The sequence below is a fragment of the Alligator mississippiensis genome, chromosome 3 (genome assembly GCF_030867095.1).
Source record: "Alligator mississippiensis isolate rAllMis1 chromosome 3, rAllMis1, whole genome shotgun sequence".
In the NCBI taxonomy this organism is placed as follows: domain Eukaryota; kingdom Metazoa; phylum Chordata; order Crocodylia; family Alligatoridae; genus Alligator; species Alligator mississippiensis.
This window is the reverse complement of record NC_081826.1, coordinates 62,815,224-62,835,708: the sequence shown is the minus strand read 5'-3', so window position 1 is coordinate 62,835,708 and position 20,485 is coordinate 62,815,224. Positions and strand designations below refer to the sequence as shown.

Genomic DNA, 20,485 nt, shown 5'->3' with positions numbered 1-20,485 from the left:
ATAAGATTTTATTATTTATAGAACAGCATACTATATGTGTACACAGTGTTTTACAGAATGTGTAAGATGGGAAGATTTTTCCTTCTACTTACAGTGGAAAAATAAGTGTATTGAGTAGGTGCTTACAACCTACATTGGCTGACCATTAGTCCAGAAGATGAAACCTGGTTATTCAGCCTAGGAATCTGGTGGGTTTTAAGAATAAATCAGAATAAAGCTAGGACATAGGAGGTGATCAAGGTACAAAAATGAGATAAAAATGGGGAAGGAGAAGAGGAGGCATATAAGATGAGGGAAAGGGATTAAGATAAACTAAAGGTAAAGGTCTAACCTGCAGTCCTGAAAGGAAAGGGGTTGGACCTCAATACAAAAAGAGAGGCAAACTGTGAAAGGGTTTGAAGGGGCATGTCTGTAGTGGAGACTAATCTTACTGGCAATTTTTGGATCAGTTGGGGGAAGACATGGTAAAATATAACTTCACCAGTGAAAGATGGGTTATAATAGTCCAATTAGAAAAATCCAAGGTTTAGAATTTTTTTTAAATTATACATATTAAGTAAAATGGGTTAAATATTAGTGAGAATATGGAGGAAAGGGTAACTATTGACAAAAATAGTAATGGAAAAAGAATACTTGTTTTAAATCCACACAATATACAAGTATTTTAGTCAGATATTAGTACAGATTTGAATCATGTAATGGAGATCCATTAGCTCTAATGTGTGAGGTTATAATGAGCCCTTATATTTTGGTTCAAACTAGGAAAATGCATGTTTGGTTAAAAATATAATAAACAGGGTGAAATGTATCCCAGTGCATAAGGTATATGAAAAGATCTGTGGTGTTGAAGCTCCGTATTAACTATATGTGGCAAATGGGGCTTAAGACCTGGCGACATCCTTTCTACACCAAGTTTAATTCTAAACCTAGTTCAGTTTACTTAGAAATAATAGCAAAAATATATTATCTTATTTATTGGGGCAGGAAGTGCTGTCCCTGTACCCCCCCCCCCCCAACTCAGGCATGAACTCTAAGCCAATTAACATATTTTCGGTTTATAGTGTAATGTGTAACAAGGGCCTTTAATGATGTTCAGTCAGATCACATAGGGCTCCTCAAAAAGTAAGCTTTAACTTGATATCTTTTAAAGGAAAGCAACTAGTGTAAAATAATGAACTGGCAGTAATAAATTGTTTCTACTTTTCCAGTTCCAGTTGCAGGGACTCGAGCCTTCCTATCCAATGGAATTCCTATAATACCTAGTCAGAATGCTAAGGATAATAAGCCTGCCTTCAGGGATCTACTCTATCAAGTACTGAAAGTTTCTCGTTTCACTTTTGTCTGACCAGTTTTCAGAAACTCTTGGTGCATCTATGATTCTGGCTTCTCTTCATGGCTTCTATGAATCTCTTGGGATTTATTAAATGAAAATGATAGAAACAATATTAGAAAACAAAGCAATGTTAGCCACCAGCAATGAAAAAGTATATGAGGGGCTAAACATATATCTTTGGCTTCTTTTAGAAGAAAGGAAATCTCATCTGGCTGGACTTCATTTCCCTTAGGATAAAATAGCAAGTGATTGGTAGCTGTTAAAGAGATTAGTACCTCAGGACTATGTACACTAGGGCTGTGCGAAGCTTCAGTCCCTTATTCAATTTGGTGGAGATTCAGCCCGATTCAGTGGCTAAACATCAAAATCTGAATCAAATCAGAGGACACTTTAATCTCTCCAAATCAAATCTGAACCCTCCAAATTGATTTGAAGAGATTCAGAAACTTTCAGAGATTCAGACATAGACACAACTTTAAATATTTTTTCTACATACCTCTAGGCAGCAGGTGTCTCATCAATGCTGCAATGCTGGGGCTCATGGAGAATCCCACACAAGCATGGGGGGCTCCCCAGCGTGCTCAGCAGCAGACCCAGAAGTGGACCAGAAGCACTTCCGGTCCACTTCCAGCTCTGCTGGCGGGGGGGGGGGGGGAGGCTGTACCCCACCCCCGGCTTGGTTATTGGTGCCTCCTGGGTCTGGGGGGGCACCAGGAGTCCCCCTGTGGCCGATTGTCGAGCTGGGGGAGTGTGTGGGGGGGGGCCAGCATGCTCCCTGGCAGACCCAGAAGTGGACCGGAAGTACTTCTGATACACTTCTAGGGTTGCTGCTGAGCACATGGAGGGGGCCCCCCCACACTCCTGTGGGATATTCCATCTACCCCAGCATTGCAGTGTTCATGAGCCATGCCTGCTACCTCAAGGTATGTAGAAAAAACATTTAAAGCTGTGTCTATGGCCAAATCACTGATTCTCCGAATCATCATCAAATCTTCAGATTCAGATTCAGCTGAATCGAATCAGGGACAGTGATCCGAATCAACGAATCGAATCACCGTCCCTGATTTGGGCCGAATCCAAATCCAAATTGAATAAGGCCCGCTTCACACACCCCTAATGCACACACATTGCACTAAGACTGCTGGTATATCTCAAGCAGGAATTTCCTCCTCCATTTCACCTTTCATAGCCAAAGATTTTTTTGGTGATACAGTTGGTCCAATAAAAGATATCACCACCAAAAAAAATAAATAAAAGAGAGAACCCTTGCCTATAAAAGGTGAAATAGAGGAGGAAAATCCTGCTTAAGATACAGATCAGTGGTTGTTCAATTGATCAATGGTTGTCCAAAACTCAGCATTTCTGGTCCAAAGAAATTCTGATGTGTTGAATTTTTTAAAATTTTGCAATAGAATAATGTGGATGATACAATTAATGTAAAAATAGGTGAATATTTCTTTCTTAGATACCACTACAGATCAAGGTCTACCTATGATTAATGTTAATATTTTCATATATATAGTATGTATACAGTTGCATTTGGTTAAATTAATTATATGTCAATCTCTACAATCAAGAATTTACTTTTGAAATTCATATAAACGTATATATAAGGCCAAATTTCATTCTACTTACTGGGTTTCTAAATAGATTTAGGCACTTAGGCTGCTTGCAGACATAAAAAAAACAACAACTTGTACTTACTCAGCATGGCCTGCACCGAGCCCAGCACATACCCAGAAGAGGCAGAGTGAGTTTGACCTGGATTTGCAGCATCTGTATAGATTGGGCGCTTTAGTAGGGTTTTTTTGGCACTTTTATCTAATAGCTGATTGACTTTAGATAAAAGTGCCAAAAAGCTCTGCAGAAGTGCCTGATCTAGACAGATGCTTCAGAGTCAAGTTGAACTAGAGCTTTGCTTCTTCCAGTAAAGTGTGTGGGGTTTTTTTTTCCATATCTGCAAACAGCTAAGTACAATTCTATTCTATCCTATTCAAGTCCTGAAAATCTGTTAATGTTTCCTTTATTTTGTTTTGAGTTTGAATTCATAAGAGAGACAATAATGCAAAGGCAATTTAGGAAATAGCTTCCAATTCCTCTAAGATCTACAATATTCAATCAGACAATATTTTGTCAAACCTTAGTTTGAAAATCTAGCTCCCCAATTTTATCATGAACTTTTACCCATACTGCTCTTCCGTATGTTGAGGCTTGTGTGTCTCTATAGACACTTTTTCTGTGTTGCTCTTCAGTGTGTTTGACTCATATTTTTAATTAATTCAGCTTCACAGTATCCCTGTGAGGTAGTGAAGTACTGTTTGTTCTATCTTATAGAGGACAGGAGATGCAATGAGATTAATTAATTTGCTCAAGTTTACACAGAGCCAAGTGCAAAGCACAGAGTTCCTCTTAGACTGAGTCTCAAAATAATGCCTTAACACTGCCTGCCTTTTCTGTGTTGAAGAAACAGTTGCTCACCAGAAGCATTCTTAGATCTAGGAAGGAACATGTAGTACTTGCTCATTCAAATTCTTATTATAATGGAGTTTTGCTGGAGTAAAGGGCCTGATATCAAGCCTCTTATTAGGAAGAGAGAGATGTCATGCAAATTAAATCAGAGTTATATAAGCAGTGTAGTTTTTCACTTGCTTCACAATCTCAAGTTTTGTTAAGCAGTTCTCTTGCTTTTGGTCTGGATTGACATTAATACAATATACATTATTTAACAAATTGGAGAACTGGAAAAGTTCCTTTTTGTGAATATTAGTTGTAGTTGCTTTTATTAGAATGTGTTGTTTTTCCTTGTTGGCTGCAGAATTTTTGTTAGGTAGGGCATCCTTAATGAAGCATAGTTATTAATAAAGGTTGCAGTGACATGTTTATTCAGGAGGTACACCAAAACTTGCATTAGCTGTATATGAAGCAAAATTATTTTTCTCTTTTTCAGGGAGCAAGAGTGCAGAACACTGCCAAGAATTTAGGAGTGAGGGACAGAACACCACAGTCTGTCCCAAGGTAACCAAAGGATAGACTTAATTGCTTGTAATTAAGACCTTTTCTAATTTGTGATAGTTCTCTCTGCCAGATTCATGAATGCATGCAGCTCTCACTGAGTTGACTGTGTACTTTAGAGCAAAATTTGGCTTTATAAAGCCCACAGAATTACTTTGTTTTTTAATTGTTTTAATCCAATGAAAAGTAAAGCAGTTATAAAGTAAAAACCACATGCATCACTTAGAAAAGTTAAAGGAAAATTGTCTTTCTTCCTTTAAATCATAAGGAGTAGGTTTGGCTTTTAAAAAAACGGAGCAGGAGAGAATCCTTCCAGGCTGTGATCTTTCATGGGGAATATTTATGTCTGAATATTTTTTTATAAAATATTATACTGCAATATCTTATATGCTGTTTTTTTATAAAATATTATACTGCAATATCTTATCTAAATCATGTTTTCCACTACCTTAAAAATGAGGCAGTATTTCTGTCTCTTACCAAAACATCCATTAGAATGAAAAATACGACTGTGCTGTATTTATGCAGACTTTAATGCTATAATGGATTATAGACACTTGACAAATGCTTTCAAAGAAGTAAGGGGCTCACCATTTGAAAATAACTAAACACAGTCTAGTACTGTGTGTTTCTTCATCTTGGATTTGCCTTAAACTGGTTGTACTAATCTAGTTATTGTTTACTAGGTTGATTTAAAATATGATATTTTATTGTTAAATAGTAATTACAAATTGATATACTATATAACTACATAGATGTTGATACATACATACATGTGTGTGCAGATAGATCTACTGAAGTGTTAAAATTCCAGTAAAAATAAAGTAATAATTGAGAGAGATGAATAAGAAAAAATATCTGGAAAAGGGAGTGCAATAGTGAAATGACTAAATGGCTAAATTTGCAGGTGATACTAAATTATTTCTGGTAGTCAAATTCCAAACTGATGGTGAAGAATTCATGGAGGATTTCACAGAACTGAGTGGACAAAAAAGTGTCAGATGAACTTCAGTGCTAACAATGCAAAATAATGTATATATGGAAAAATAACTGCAACTTTACATATACAGTGCTGGGCTATGAACAATCTATTACTATTCAGGAAAGAGACCTTTGAGTCATTGTACATTGGGTTTTAAAACCTCATCATAATTCGCAGCAGTAGCCAGAAAAGCCAGTAAAATGTTTGGCATCGCTAAGAAGGGAATTGAAAACATCGCTATGTCACTATAAATCCAGGATGGGCCTATATCTTGAATACTGTGAGCAATTTTAGTCTCCATATCACAAAATGGATGTAGAAAAAGGTACAGAGAAGGGCAGCAAAATAATTGTGCTTATGGAGCAGCTGCCATATAAGGAGAGACTGTAAAGGTTAGAAGAAGAAGGATGAGGGGGTTATAAAATCATGAAGGGTGTGGATAAAATGCATAAGGAACTGGTATTTACCAATTCCCAGAATATAAGAAAAAGGGATTGCCCACTAAAATTAACAGGATTCTGATTTTAAACAAAGAAGAAGTCCCTTTTGTGAATTTGTGAAACTCTTTGCCACAGAAGTTGTAGAGGCAGTTAGTTCAAAACTGGATTAGACACATACCTGGAGGCAATGTCCATTAGGAGCTACTAAGTAGAAAGTCAGGGATCCCTAAACCAATGATGGTTGATGCCAGGGAAGGTATGAAAGGAGAGGAGTGAACTACACCAGACATTGCTTTCTCATATACTCTCTCTAAAACATTACTACTTGCCCCTGTTGGAGACAGAGTAATAGGCTAGATAAACATAGGGTCTGACCCAGACTATCAGGTTATGAACAAAATGAGATAACCCTGATGGATTTTTCACTGTCAAGAATCAGCAACATCATGATGAATGTCCTAAGCGCACATATTGATCAGACAAGGGTTGTTACCGCAAAGGTCTTCCATTCATTGTTTTTCTGTAACGTCAGTCCCAAGTACCAGAACCTTTGTTCTAGTCTGGGCTTAGTATCCAACATCTTTCCAGTTATCTATTATCTTTTTCTATGTCTTTCCATCAAATGCCTTGATGCCAGCTATGTTTGCCTAGTAGTGGATTCAAGAACAGGGCAAAGGTAGTGTAGCTGGTGTCTGGGCTGCACCACACCTCAGCTAATTAGGTTAGAGTGGGCTAATTCACCCTGCTACAAAATATTCTTACATGACTACTGCCCCACACATGGAACAGCTCCTGGTGAAACCCCTGCTGAGCAGTGAGCCCCTGCCTGTGATGGGGCTTGCTGGCAGCTGTGTTTCACAGGGCCAGGAGAGCTCTGCCAGTGCAGGAGCAGCTGTCTTCTGGCCCCATGCACATCAGGTCCCATCCCAAAGTGCACAGGGCCAGGAGACAGCTGCTGCTGCTGCAGCCAGCAGAGCTCTCCTAGCCCCATGCATATCGCAACTGGCCCCTGTGTTCCTTGTTAGCCCCTGGGCTAACACCCTGGGGAGCCTGGAGCTCCCCCTGGCTGCTGCAGGGGGGCAGAGCAGGTCAGGAGCAGCCCTGAACTGCTGCCATTGTGAGCAAAGCTGCGCCCAACAGGTTGCACTTGTAGATATGCTTCCAGGGAAGGTTTACTGCACAGTAATTTATGGTGCAGTAAGCCTAAAGCACATTAATAGCACATGTAGACATGCCCACTGAAGACTATTTTCTTAGTTGCTATAATTTCAGACAGACACTAATAGATGCATCTGCTAGCCCTTATAGCTATATTCTATTAGATATAGATCTAATAGAATATTCTATATATTCTATGTAGATATAAGGTTTCGTTGAAACCTAAGCCCAAACTCATTTTCAGCATTGGTCTCTGAGACCAAGAAAACTCAGCCATAATCCTATTTTTGTCCTAGCAACTCATTCTAAAGGCTAACCTCTTCCACCATAGAGCGTATCAAACCAGCTACTCAGTGTTGTTTGTTGGCTTATGTATTTCTGCCACCAAAAAGGACTTTCTTGCATCTGAGTTTAAGGTACATCCTCCATCTGATTCAAAAGCAGGCCAGCTGCTGAATATGCTAGGCAGGGGTGTAGAGTAATCCATTGACCTTTGTAAAAGGTTGCTTCTAACAGATGAGCAGTAATTGTAGTCCTAGTTTGACTGGTGTGGCTAATATGCTTCAAAACATCTTGATGGGATAATACTTGTTGGTCATCTACAGTCAGCTTTATGGAGAATTCTTGAAGAGAGAACAATTGTTACAGTAACTATTCTTAGAAATGTCTGTATGAATTCATGATCTTTCATTCTTCCTCTTTGGACTCAACAGCTATCTAGTTTTGGCTTCAAATGGCATGGGAACTCAGGGAAACTGCTGTCATTTCACCTTTTATGTCCACTAACAGGAGCAAAAGGTGACACGAGTGTTTGAATAGCAGTGTTTATTAGGGCAGTGCACAAACACGCATAAGGTACATGTGGATTGACAGTAGGAGCCACACTGGCAACATCTCAGACAGCCATAATTACTGTAGGCAATGTAACTTTATATTGCCCAGAAAAAAAGGCTGGAATCATTCACACAGCCCTATCATCCAGATCAGATCTATGCTTCAGCTTGCTGTACTACAAATCACACTGGAGTCGGTCAGGTATCTTTTAAGTTACTATTATAAAGACATCAATTTATAGCACTTACACAAAAGATGAAAAAATAAGTATTTAATAAAATGAGAGAGGACCTGCCAGCTAGGATCACATACTGTTATGCATGTGAACTAAAATGACTGAGAGAGAGGAGAAAGAGATGTAGTGCTATCTTAAGTGGAGATGTTGTTACAAAAATGACTGGGTTTTTAATGCTTAATCATTTGTTTGATGGAGAAAGACCTTACAGCTGTGGTAGCTGGAGTACAAAATAAGTCAGTAGTAGCAGTGTCCAGACCCGATTTTCCATTTTAGGCACTCAGATCAGCAATTACATATGGTTTTATGGAGGTCTAGCTGTGATGATATTGAATGTTAGAATATGAACAGTTACTAATAGTGAAGTGTTTGAATAATAAGCAGGTGTTTATTTTTGCAAACACCATAAAAGTTCTGTAACTGGATTCAGATCTCACTAGTTTTATACCAATATTATGCTGCTGACTGCAGTGGAGTCCCTTGTGATACACAGTTGGAATGACTACATGAGACACTATCTCCGCAGTAGTTTATTAATACTGCATAGTAGTATGTCACAGGAAAACAGTACTAATATGCTACTACACAATAATATTAGGCTACTGCACAGTAGCATCACTAAAAAGGTGTTTGCTGGTGCTACTGTGCAGTAACTCTGGTTACTGTGCATTTAATTTAGTACTTGTATAATTTAATTTAGTACTTGTATAATCAAGTACTAAATAAATGCACAGTAACTAGAGTTACTATGCAGCAGTGTCAGCGAATGCCTTTTTAGTGATGCTACTGTGCAGTAGTCTAATAATACTGTGCAGTAGTGTATCAGTACTGTTTGTGCTGTGACACACTACTATGCAGTATTATTAAACTACTGCAGAGTTAGCATCTCATGTAGACATGCACATTAATGTATGTGTAGATGTACCCAGCGGACATATCTATATTTGCAATTAATGTGACTGAATTTACTCTGGTGCAATTTGCACTGGAGTAAACTAATCTGGGCATAACATCTGAATGTGTGCCTGGTGACAGGAGTAAATTGAGCCCAGGTGGAGCAGTTTAGGGCCAGCAGCAGGCAGGAGCCTGGTCCCCTGCTGACTCGGCTAACTGGATGCAGTTTGCACCTGTGTCACCAGCTACATGTTCATTTAATCACAGTTATTTACTCTGGCATAGGATAGTACTTGTGTTTGACAGGACTATCCTACACTGGAGTCAATTAGTCTACTGCACCCTAATTGCGGCACACTTTGAAATGGTGACACTTTACTGCAGAGCATATTAGTCTACTCTGCAATAAAGTGCATGTGTAGATGCGCCCACTGAATATAGAATTGATTCTATTTGGTTGAACCCCTTTTGCCTTAATCTGGCTAGTTTTAATGGTGACATTATCCTCTGACAACACAGTGATTGTTTTTTGTTTTTTTGATAGATTATACAAGCTGTGCCAGCCTCCACCTCCTGCTGGAGAAGAGTAAGGAGAACGAAGCAAAATATAATAAACCGCTTTTAAGATATTGGACTAGAAAACAAAATCAAGATGCACTCTGATGGAACATGCCTGGTGAAGTGACAAGTAGAATTCATTTACTCAGGATAAAGAAATAGGTTGTCCTTAAATATTTCTCTTTCATCATTGGGTAACAGACTGTTGAAAAATATTTTTGGGCTCCATGTACTGTAGTGTCACATGAGCAAAATTTGAACGTTGTGGGGGTTTTCCTGGAAAGTTTACACTGGAATTTGCAGGTGACATGGCCAGGTCAGCAACACAGTTGCCTTTTGCACATAGACAGCAGTATTAGAAAAGCCATCCCATGTGAACCACATCAAAATGTCATCCAAGTCCACAGAGTGAACTCCAGGAAAGAAGAAAAGTTTAAAATTATCTAAATGCATTATTCATTCATATCTCTCACACTGATTAACTTGTGTCTTTCCCACTAAGATAATGTTATTATGTTCTCCAAAAGTTTAGCAATAAGAAATAAACAGTTTTAGTCTATGAAACACATATATGTTAAAGACTAAGAACCTAACTACAAATAGTCCCAATGAGTTTGGAATGACTACGTGGATCTAGCAGTCAATGTACAATTCCAACACAGTAAACTCAGTTACTTTATTAAGAATCCATGGTCATCACAGATTTGAAAGAGCGTGTTATTTCATCTTGTAGAAATGGTGCAACCCCTTAAATTGCATAAAAATTAAAATATAGCTTTCAAAGATATTTTGGGAGAGAGAGTGTGATTGAAATTAGGAGGGTGATATTAACATATAATTAGAAGGAAGTTCAAACTTCAGCCTGCAGCAGCTGCTTTACTTTGTTGGGCTTCTATATTTCAGAAATCTCCATACAGTTGTGTTTATCTTGTAAAGTATTGTACATGGTATCATGTCTAACCAGACTGGGTAAAGGGCTGTGCTCTAGCTTTGAACTGGAAAATTTTGAATTGTAGAGTATGTAAGTAAAGCATAGTGTCAAAACTTCATATGTTTATATCAGCGTATAAAATATTTTGTCAGCATAAAGTTTTACAGCTATTGAAGTTGGTTTTGCAGACTGGTAGTTTTATAATTTTATGATTTTAATTTTGTAGGATGTTTTGAATATCTACATGGATCAGGAAAAATATTATTCATGTTTAATTATTTTCTGACTGAAGTGTTTTGAGAGAAAATAAATGTTCCTGAAAGACTCTTCATATGTATACACATTAAAGTAAAATTGCATTTTAAAATTTTGCTTCTGGTAGTAGTAACTAGATACTAGGGAGGGATGCATATAATCTAAAAACGTAAGTATTATACAAATTATAGTTCTATAATTGCACACAAACCTCTACAACATAGTTCTTTCAGTTCTATGTTGTCTATTCACTTATGAAATTTCAGTAAATTTTTAACTCAGAAATAGATGAGAATTCAGTACAAGCTGTATTTTACAAAGAGTGTTCTTTCCATAGGACATATAAGTGGTTTATTACTTTTCTCCAAAGGAGGAGTTAGTAGTTCTACATTCTTCAGTATTCTTGATTTTATATGCAGATATTAACTTTGGCAACAAAGTAAATATTTTTATATACACACAAATGTATGTGTAAAGACATATATTATAGTAGCAGTATGCGTATATCTAGTTAAACCAGTTATGTAGCCAACCAAGCTTAAACATAAAATCTGTTAACTTCCTTTAACTGTGACAAAAAATGATACTGAACACTCTGTAAAGTCACAATTTTCCCTCCATTCTTGAAGTTTACATCCTTCTGATACTTGCTGGAAACTTTTTTTCAGGATTTTGATAAACACGAAATTCTACTTTCTTAAGCTATATAGGAAGTAGGAAAACCCATTTTCTTTGTCTATTATGACTTAACACTTTTACATAAGAAAAGAATGGATTTTGGTTTTATACAGTTGTTGTTCTAGTCCACAAATCTCATAGTCCTAGACATGTTTTATTCAAAGGCAATATTGGTTAAGATTATCTTTCCTCTAGGCAAGTATTACCAAGAAAATTTAGGCTTCTGCTTGCTCAGGCACCAGAAATGTGCAGAAGTCAAAGCTTTCTTGTGCTAGGTATTGTACCACAAATCATGTAGCACATTTAGTTTGGCAGTGTCAGGCTTTACTAGGAGCAAGGATTTCTTAGGGTAATATTTTTATTGAACCAACTATGCAGCTGGGATAGAATTAGACAAGCTTTTGAATGTGAAGTATTCTTGGTGAGGAACCTAATTCTTGGTGTGAGATTTGGCTACAAAATCTTTTACTAAGAGACTGAGTGCTATCAACTGAATGAAACTGATAACAGTTCTACAAGAGGAAAATCTGTTGTATGCACACACATTATCAGTGAATAAACTTATCGTCCAGCACTTTTGAATATCAGCTGAGTCACAATAATGATGTAGGAGTGCAATATACTAAAATCATTACATGTGTAATATGATAGGTTTAATGTAAGTGGGTTTTGGGCATTTGAAAGTGCAGGTAATAAATGTTTGTTAAATGATAGCTGAGGACTGACAGCTATTAGCTAAAATCATTGGACCAAATTCTTCAATTAGAATTTTTCTTGAGTAAGCACTGAAGGTATTGACCCTCTGCTTTTGTATCTGTTGTTACATTATATGTCTAAATGACTATTTAGTGAAGAAGAGGAAAGGTTTGAGTCCCCAGTTCTCTTTTGTTCTGAAAAATATATATAAGAGTTTACTTAACTCTCTCAACTTCATTATACAAGCTCATCCAGCCTCTAGCACCAATGACTTGTGCGGTGCATGAATTTAGATACTTAGGTTTGTATTTTCAGAGGGCTTGATGGATTTAGGCCCCAGTTTCCAATGGGATTTGGGGTTTGGATTTTCAGAGGCCCTGAAGAGGGTTAGGCACACAGCTTCCATTGAACTTCTATCGGAAATGGGTATGTAACTTGCTTGGGCTCTTTTGAAAATTGTAGTCATGGCCATTTCAGTTGCAAACTTCACGGACTTTTCTGTATCTCTTTACTTGCCCCTCTATTTTCTGAACAAAATCACACATCCTAATATGTTTGGTTCCCGGTTAGTTCAGCCAGGCATTGAAGAAGCCTTCTTACAAATTATACATTTACATATGTTTGTGACTAAAGCTAATTATAATGTTGCGTAAACATGTAAGATATATTTACCCTTCCTGCAGTGCATACACAATAAAAAAATCAATTTTCAGTGTACACAGTATATTTATCCGTTCATAAATTCTTAGGCTTGCAAATGACAAGAAGTGATGATTAACAGGAGTTCTAACACTCTTAGCTCATTAGATCTTTACTTCTGCTACAACCATTTATGCTGCTTATTTGTGTATTGCAGCAATTTACAGAAAACTCGGGGTGTGTGTGTGTGTGTAACTTCACACAAAATAACTAAAAATAGAGTCTAAAATCTGCTTGTGTGTGTATGTGTGTAATTTGAAGTTTTACACACACATACAATCTAGGAAGGGCATAGGGAATATTTAAGAACCAGAAAGGAAAGGTTGGTAGCCATATAATAGTCAACCAATTATGCAAGAGGCAAGTATTTCTTAGGGTTATATCTTTTATTGGACCAAATGCATAACTAGAATAGAGTTAGACAAGCTTTTGAATGGAAGACATTATTACCCAAACAATATAATGGTCATGCTAAAGGGAAATATATTTTTATTCAAAGGTAGATCTGGAGTGGGAGGGCTGTTTTAATAACTGGATCCTATTCAGGTTCAGTCTTAGTTTTGTGAAATGAGCATTAGTCCAATCTAGTCTCTGAAGTTAAGAGTCTGAAGAAATAGGAAATTTCCCAGTATTTAGTATGTTGTCCTTCTTGAGTTTAACAAAAGTAAGATAGATGGTTCTAGTCTGTAATTGGTAAACATTTTTTGCATTAGTAATCCTCCAACTCAAAGAGTTTTTGCTCAGTTAAAATAATTGATACATACATTTACATCCACCGAAGGAAACAACCTTTTAATGTCCCAGCATTTCACTCTTACTTTCTAAAAGAATAATGTCTGAGTTTCTCTTGCACAGGTTTTTAGCCAAGGAAATCAAACTAAACTTTATTGGGAATTATGTAGAAAGCATATTTCAATACGTAACCTTATTTCTTAATAGCCTATTGAAAGCTTTCTTGTGCATTTAAAACAATCAATCAGTTTTATTAACTCTGTTTAGCTCTGTTTTTACTCAAAGAAAATTATAGGTAAATGGTAGTGTTGTTTGTTTCATAAATCCATTGTTAGATGTACTATATAAGACTACAATTATTTGAGTCTGTGAGTTCCTATTACATCATGATTAAGCAAGAGTTCAAAATAGGAGAGTATTTTTGGTTTTGTTCCAAATTGAAGTGTTAACATCTATAGTGGAAGTATATTTCAGCAGATGTACATTTTGCAGCTATTCCATAGGTTTGTGTCTGCCAACACTATGCATATTTGCACCATTGGTGTTTAACCTGACAACAGCAGGATAGCTCCTAAAACTCGCACATTGCCTTAAACATTTTAGCTATGTACTTACTGAGAAATGCACATAGTGCTTTTCTAATTGTACTCTGGCAGTACACTAGCATTTGTAAATTAGATGGAAAATACATACCTGTCTCAGGATATCTAGATTTTTGTGATTAATTAGATTTTGATGTATAAAAATATACTGAACTCACTTATATTTTTGTAAACTGACTGACTTTTTATATGCTGTATATATCCATTAACAATTCTTCCTTAAGACTATAAGTTGTTAAGGACAGTTTCTTTTCCTGCCTGCAACAGATGGGTTTTTTATGTTGCGCAAGTATAAAAATATGTACTATATACATAAGAGATGTGGAGATGCTACTACCTGTAAGCAGCTTCAAATAGCCAGTGACTGACCATGCTATGTTGTCATTTCTGTTATTGTCTTCCAGGACTAATAGCAATCCTGTTTGTCTAGAATCCATACTAACGTTCCTGTTTGTTGACAATAGAAACTGTCGCCTGCTACAATCTGAAAGACTAGTCTAGTGCACTTCCTGGTTAGTTGATACATACATACAAGTATCATATTTGGACTTTCATGGGTATGCCCACAGCACCTCTAGTGTATGTCTGTGTACTGTATGTACAGTATACATATTTATAAAGATTATAGCAGCACTATTCTGCTTGTAGCAACCTGTATATAATGTATGAAGTTAGCTGAGCTTGTGCAACCTTTTAAGAAAAATGTTTAATTTTTTGCATTGAAGTAGTGCACACTTTTTTCACATGAAGGACATATTTTTTGTAACTTTTCAGTAAGAATCTTAGAGCATTATTGCTTTTAAATATAAATATATATAAATACATACATTTATACATTGAATCAACAGTTTCCATTTTAAAACTCTCAAACTAGCAGCGCCATGCGTATTTGGCATTAACATTTGTAATTTAATGTTAAACCTTCTTGAAATATGGATTTAAATAACGTTTTTCTGTTTTTGTAAAGTATCCATGTAGTATACTTTGTATCAGTTATTATATTGACTATGGGTTTTAAACTAATGCTGTATACTTTATTAGATGTATGGTTTATTTTTTTTAGTTTGCCTATTAAAAGTCTGGATTAGTAACAATGAATCTCAAAGTGTCAATAATAAAACAAAATGTTCAAAGGGTAATTGAAAATCTCATTGAACAGGCTGTGCATAAAGAAAATATGTGATGTTATATTTGTTATGTTCTAGAACAAGTTGTGGGACAAAGTTTGGGTTAGAGTGAGATGGGCAGGGACTAGGACCCAGTTGCTGCTGCTTCTCTCTGTGGCTGCACAGGAAGAGCTCCAGATAGTGACTGCTTCTCTATGTGGTAGCATGGAAAGAGCAACCACCACCAAAGCTCCCCTGCTGCTGAATGCTGCCAAAACTTCATTGTTCCTGGGCTGTACTTTGCCAACCCTGGGCTAGAATATGCATATAGGTAATGTGTAGGACACTGAATGGTTGGGTTTCCTTGGAGCTGGGCAGTGCAAGAGGACTATTTGGAGAGTAGTAGAAGGAACAAGCAGAGAGGGCGTTCATGCCAGCGGGGAGGAAACGAACAGGTAGAAATCAAGAGCACTGGGTCCCTATGATCTCTGGTAGCTCTATAATCTGCAGTGGCTGAAGGAGTTGAGGCAGAGGTCCCTTAGCACCCACTGATGATTTCTGGTGGCAGTTCCAGAAATATAGTCTTCTGATCTGAAGACCATACTGAAGCACATATGCCACATCCTTGTTTTAGAGACAAGTTGTGGGTTCCACAGTCTGTTGTCATCATGGCTGTGAGAAAAAGACTCATCTTGTTGGCCAGAGAGGGGCTTAATTGGAGCTCGGGCACTTGTGCCACTTTGATTGCTACCATTGGGTGATAGCATTATAGGGTGGTGTATGGCTCAGTTATTGCCTTCTTAGTTCCAATTTTTTGGTCTTGAGACTCGTGTCTCACTCAGAATCAGTAGGGTTTCCTATTTGTTCCTATATTCATTTTTTCATTTGTTTTGGAGGATTTTTTTCAGAAAAAAAGTCTGGTCTTCAGCCAGATTCTCCCCTTCCCTTACCCTGGGTCTGGTGCTGCTGCTTCCTAGTTTCTCAGGAACTTCCCAAAACCTCTGAGCCCTTCCATCAGCCCTAATCCCAGACTACATACTCCCTTCTTTAAAGCTATCCATGCTGCTGCTCCAGGTCATCTGACTAGGGCCCCTGACAGATGTACAATTAAAGGTGCAATGGGATCAGACGCATAATACTCACAATTGTGCTTCCTGCCATGCCATATGTGCATCAGGTGACAGGTGTCCCAGCCACAGAAGTGCATGGTGCACCCAGCTCATCTGGGAGCCTAGATCAGCTGACAGGGCTCCTAGCTGCACCTCCAGGGCTGGGAGCCCGAGCTTGGCCAATTATGTAATAACTTTGTGGCTTATTCCTTGTTTTATCACACCATTAATGTGTGGCGGGTAACCACTTAACATGTAATTAACTGGTTAATTAAGTCTTAAGTGTAACATGTGCCAAGAGCCTCTGTCCCAGGTGACTATGTCCCTCTGCTGTTTTCCTGGAGCCACTACAGTCCAGTAAGAGGAAAGCACTGAAAATAACATTTGAGATCAAAAGGAAAAATAATATCTAGAGCACTCCAAAGAAAAAGCAGAAGAGGACTAAGTGGTTACCAGCACCTGAATTGCAAAACATAATGAGCCAGTGATAGCAAAATGTGATACATGTCCAGTGTCCTTTTCTGTTATAGAGGAGGCACCATAAGAGAGCACATAGGGCGCAGATGGCAGTTACGTCTGTCATGCAATTGGCCCCTTGAAAGAGCTCTACAGCCATGCCCTTACAGAATTGCATGGCTGCAGAGTGCTTTAAATGTGCCCAATTGTGCAACAATTTGAACCCTCATTACATGTAGGTGAAGGTACTCTGAAGTGGAGCATCTTCATTAACTTCTGTCAGCACTTGCCAGGAGCAGGGCTGGGTTGATGCAGCCCAGCCCCAGCCTTGGTGCTGTCTTCAGAGTGGGAAGGGAAGAAGGGAGGGGAGGAAGTTCTGTCTGGGGTTTGCCCCCTACCTTGGGGAGGGGCTGGCTCCAATCTACCCACCCCACCCTCTGGCACAGGCTAGGCAAACCCCAGACTGAGCTCCCTCCCTTCCCTACCTGACATTTTGAAGACAGCACTGGTATGGGAGCAGAGGGAGGGGGGGAGGTAAGGAAGAGCAGTTGCAGGTATGTAGCCACTCCAAACTGGAGCTCAACCCCCAACTCCCTTGACCCAACAGTGAATGTCTGTTGAGTCCGGGGAAATGCTGTAACTCATGCTGCTTCCTGCAAAGTGCCATGAGTTAGAGCAGGGAGTTGCATGTTTGTCAGCACCCATAAGCATCAGATGTTAGTTGAATCAAACAGTTTGCAAGCAGTTTGCTGGGAGCAAGAGGAGGAAGGGAAAGAGGAACCAGGAACCAGATCCTGCTCTGGGAAGGTCAGTGAGCCAGGGTTGCCTGTGTGTTCGGCATGCTGAGGGTTTTTTTTGGTGGGTTGTGTGCTTGGGTGTGTGCTCTGAGCAACTGAGAGGGCTGATTGGTGATTGACTGCTGCCTGAGTGTGGCAAAAGGCCATGACAAAATGCCCTAACAAAGTGGCCTAGCCAGTCCAGGCTCAGGGAGAGCAAACAGCTCAGTTTTCAGGTCACAGGTCAGTTTGCCACTCCCTCTTTGAAAGGGAGCCTGAAAGGTAAGTTTTATTTTAAAATCTCTCTTTTTTTTATATACAATTAAAACTGACTAACCTACATTGTTTTATTTTAAGCCGCTAAAACTCAGTAGCCAGCTAGACCAATACTTAATCCCCTTGTTTAACTCAAGTCCAGAGTGAGGGGGAGTTTACTAGGGAGTTTGCTTGGAAACTGTCTCACACACCCCATCACTGTAAGCTTGCTAAGAGGAAAGAAGTTTGCAGGGAAAAGGGAACCTTTCAGGGTCAAGGAACAGCAAACAGGCTATGTACAGAGGAGTTTGCTACAGAAGGTCTGCTTGGAAAAAAGGCAGGAGGTGAGAGGCAGAAGAATTAGAAATGAGATTTTGATCAGCTCTATAGTTGGCTTGAATGCAGTTTTTTGGTTGTTGTTTTTTTTGTTTTTTTTTTAAATGTATAATATTTCAAATAGTCTTCCCAATTTGATTTTTGGTGCTGATTCAATTTTTGTAGATGGAACTATCTCAAATAGGTATCTTAAGCCTATAACTCACTATGTCTGAGACGACCTGTTAGGCTAGATCCAGGCTTGTGGCACCACAAACCATACGCATTGCACATTAAATTGTGTTTAATAGACCAGAGCAGGGGGCCTGGACCTGATGATCTCATGAGGTCTCTTGCAGTCCTAAGCTTCTGTGAATTAGAAGACTCAGGCCAATGGGTGGAAGATGTTGCAATCTCAGAGTCATTGCCACTTCCAGCTCTTCCTCTCTTTGCGCCTGTGAGGTATATGTCCAGGCTGGACCACATACCATCGACACTTCTATGCAGGTCCTGGTTTGGTGTTGTGCAGACAGTGTCTTGTAGATTTCTTCTAGTGTCTGCCAGGTTGGGGAGTGCCTGTGATGTGAGTGATGCCTTTTGGTGGTGTCCTTCAGGGAAAAGGCAAGAGAGCTACGGGAGGTAGCAAGGCTCACATCCCTACCTGCAACAGTGTGCCTGGAGAACAGATATGGAGCACTAGCAGCAGAGGAGGAGGAGTGCATACCATTGGTAGAAGAGGCCAGACCAGGAATTCCCAAGGTGGGGAGGATCAAGACCACAGCCATGAAGAGAAAGCAATGCATAGTTCTGGCTGGAGACTCCCCTCTGTGAGTGGCCAGGGGGTGAAAGGACCCATCTCTTGGTCTGACCTGTTCTCCCAGGAGGTCTGACCTGGTCTGACCTGTTGTCCCAGGAGGTCTGACCTGTTGCCTGGAGCCTGGATCTGAGATGTCACGGAAGGATTACCAGGACTTGTCCAACCCTCTGACTACTACCATATGCTGCGTATTCATGTGAGCACCAATGATATTGCCAGAGGTGACCCTGAACACATCAAGAATGACTACAGGATTCTGGATGCAAGAGTATAGGGGATGGGGGAACAGGTGGTATTCTCCTTGATCCTTCCAGACAAGGGGAAGGGCCTGGGTGGATCAATATATCCTGCACATCAATGCATGGCTGCATAGGTGGTGTCATCAGCAGGGATTCAGCTTCTTTGACCATGGGATGTTGTTCCAAGAAGGATTGCTAGAAAGAGACAGGATCCACCTGATGATGAAGAGAGGAAAGAGCATCTTCACAAACAGTCTCACTAACCTAGTAAGAAGGGCTTTAAAATAGGTTTGCCAGGGGATGGAGACCAAAGCTATGAGGGAAGTGGGGAAGCAGGAGACCTGAAGGAAGCAAAAGGAGGAGGGGGCAACAGGGGAGGCCTCCTCATTCTTCATCAGAAAGTAGGACAATCAGCTAGTTATTGTAGGTGTCTACATGAATACACTGAGGCTCGGAAACTAGCAGAAAGAATTAGAAGTCCTTGCACAGTCAAGCAACTATGACATGATTGGAATAACAGAGACTTGATGGGATAGCTCACATGACTGGAGTATTGTCATGGATGGCTACACACTGTTCAGGAAGGACAGGCGGGAGAGAAGAGGAGGAGGTGTTGTGCTGTATGATTGCTCAGAGCTCCAGTATGAAACTGTATTTAGGCCTGTTGAAAGTCTCTGAGTTAAGGTCAGAGTGGAGAGCAACAAGGCTGATGTCATGGTGGGGGTCTGCTATAGGCCACCAAACCAGGAAGATGAAGTAGATGAGGCTTTCTTCAGACAAATAGCAGACGTTTCCAGATCACAGGCCCTGGTTCTCATGGGGGACTTCAATCACCCTGACATGCTGGGAGAGCAATAGAGCAGTCCACAGGTGATTTAGGAAATTTTTGGGGAGCGTTAGGGACAAATACCTGGTGCAAGTGTTGGAGAGAACAACTAGAGGCCATGCTTTTCTAGACCTGCTGCTTACAAACAGGGAAGAATTGGTGGGGAATGTAGTAGTAGATGGCAATTTGAGCAGAGTGACCATGAGATGGTCGAGCTCAGGATCCTGACAAAAGGAAGAACAGTACAGTAAGGGCCCAGGACTTCAGAAAAGCAGACTCTGACTTGCTCAGGGAACTGATGGGCAGGATCCCCTGGGAGGCCAGTCTGAGGGGGAATGGAGCCCAGGAGAGCTGGTTGTATTTTAAAGAAACCTTAGTGAAGCTCCAGGAATGCACAGGAAGAAGAACAAATGTGGTATGCAACCAGCTTGGCTTAGCAGAGACCTCCTCAGTGAGCTTAAACACAAAAAGGAAGCTTACAAGAAGTGGAAGCTTGCACACACGACTAGGGAGGAGTATAAGAATATTGCTCGGGCATGCAGGGATG

General features: G+C 39.4%; 1 protein-coding gene across 2 annotated transcripts in view; it reads left to right on the top strand.

Moving 5' to 3' along the window:
* Positions 1-15,137, top strand: part of PREX2 (phosphatidylinositol-3,4,5-trisphosphate dependent Rac exchange factor 2) — a 326,102-nt gene extending 310,965 nt beyond the window's left edge. For both annotated transcript variants that reach the window (XM_019498648.2, XM_006260933.4), the window contains 2 exons: positions 4,281-4,348; positions 9,433-15,137. In XM_019498648.2, coding sequence (XP_019354193.2) covers positions 4,281-4,348; positions 9,433-9,478 — 114 coding nt within the window. In that variant the 3' untranslated portion in view covers positions 9,479-15,137. The remainder of the gene's footprint in view (positions 1-4,280; positions 4,349-9,432) is intronic.
* Positions 15,138-20,485: the final 5,348 nt, after the last annotated feature.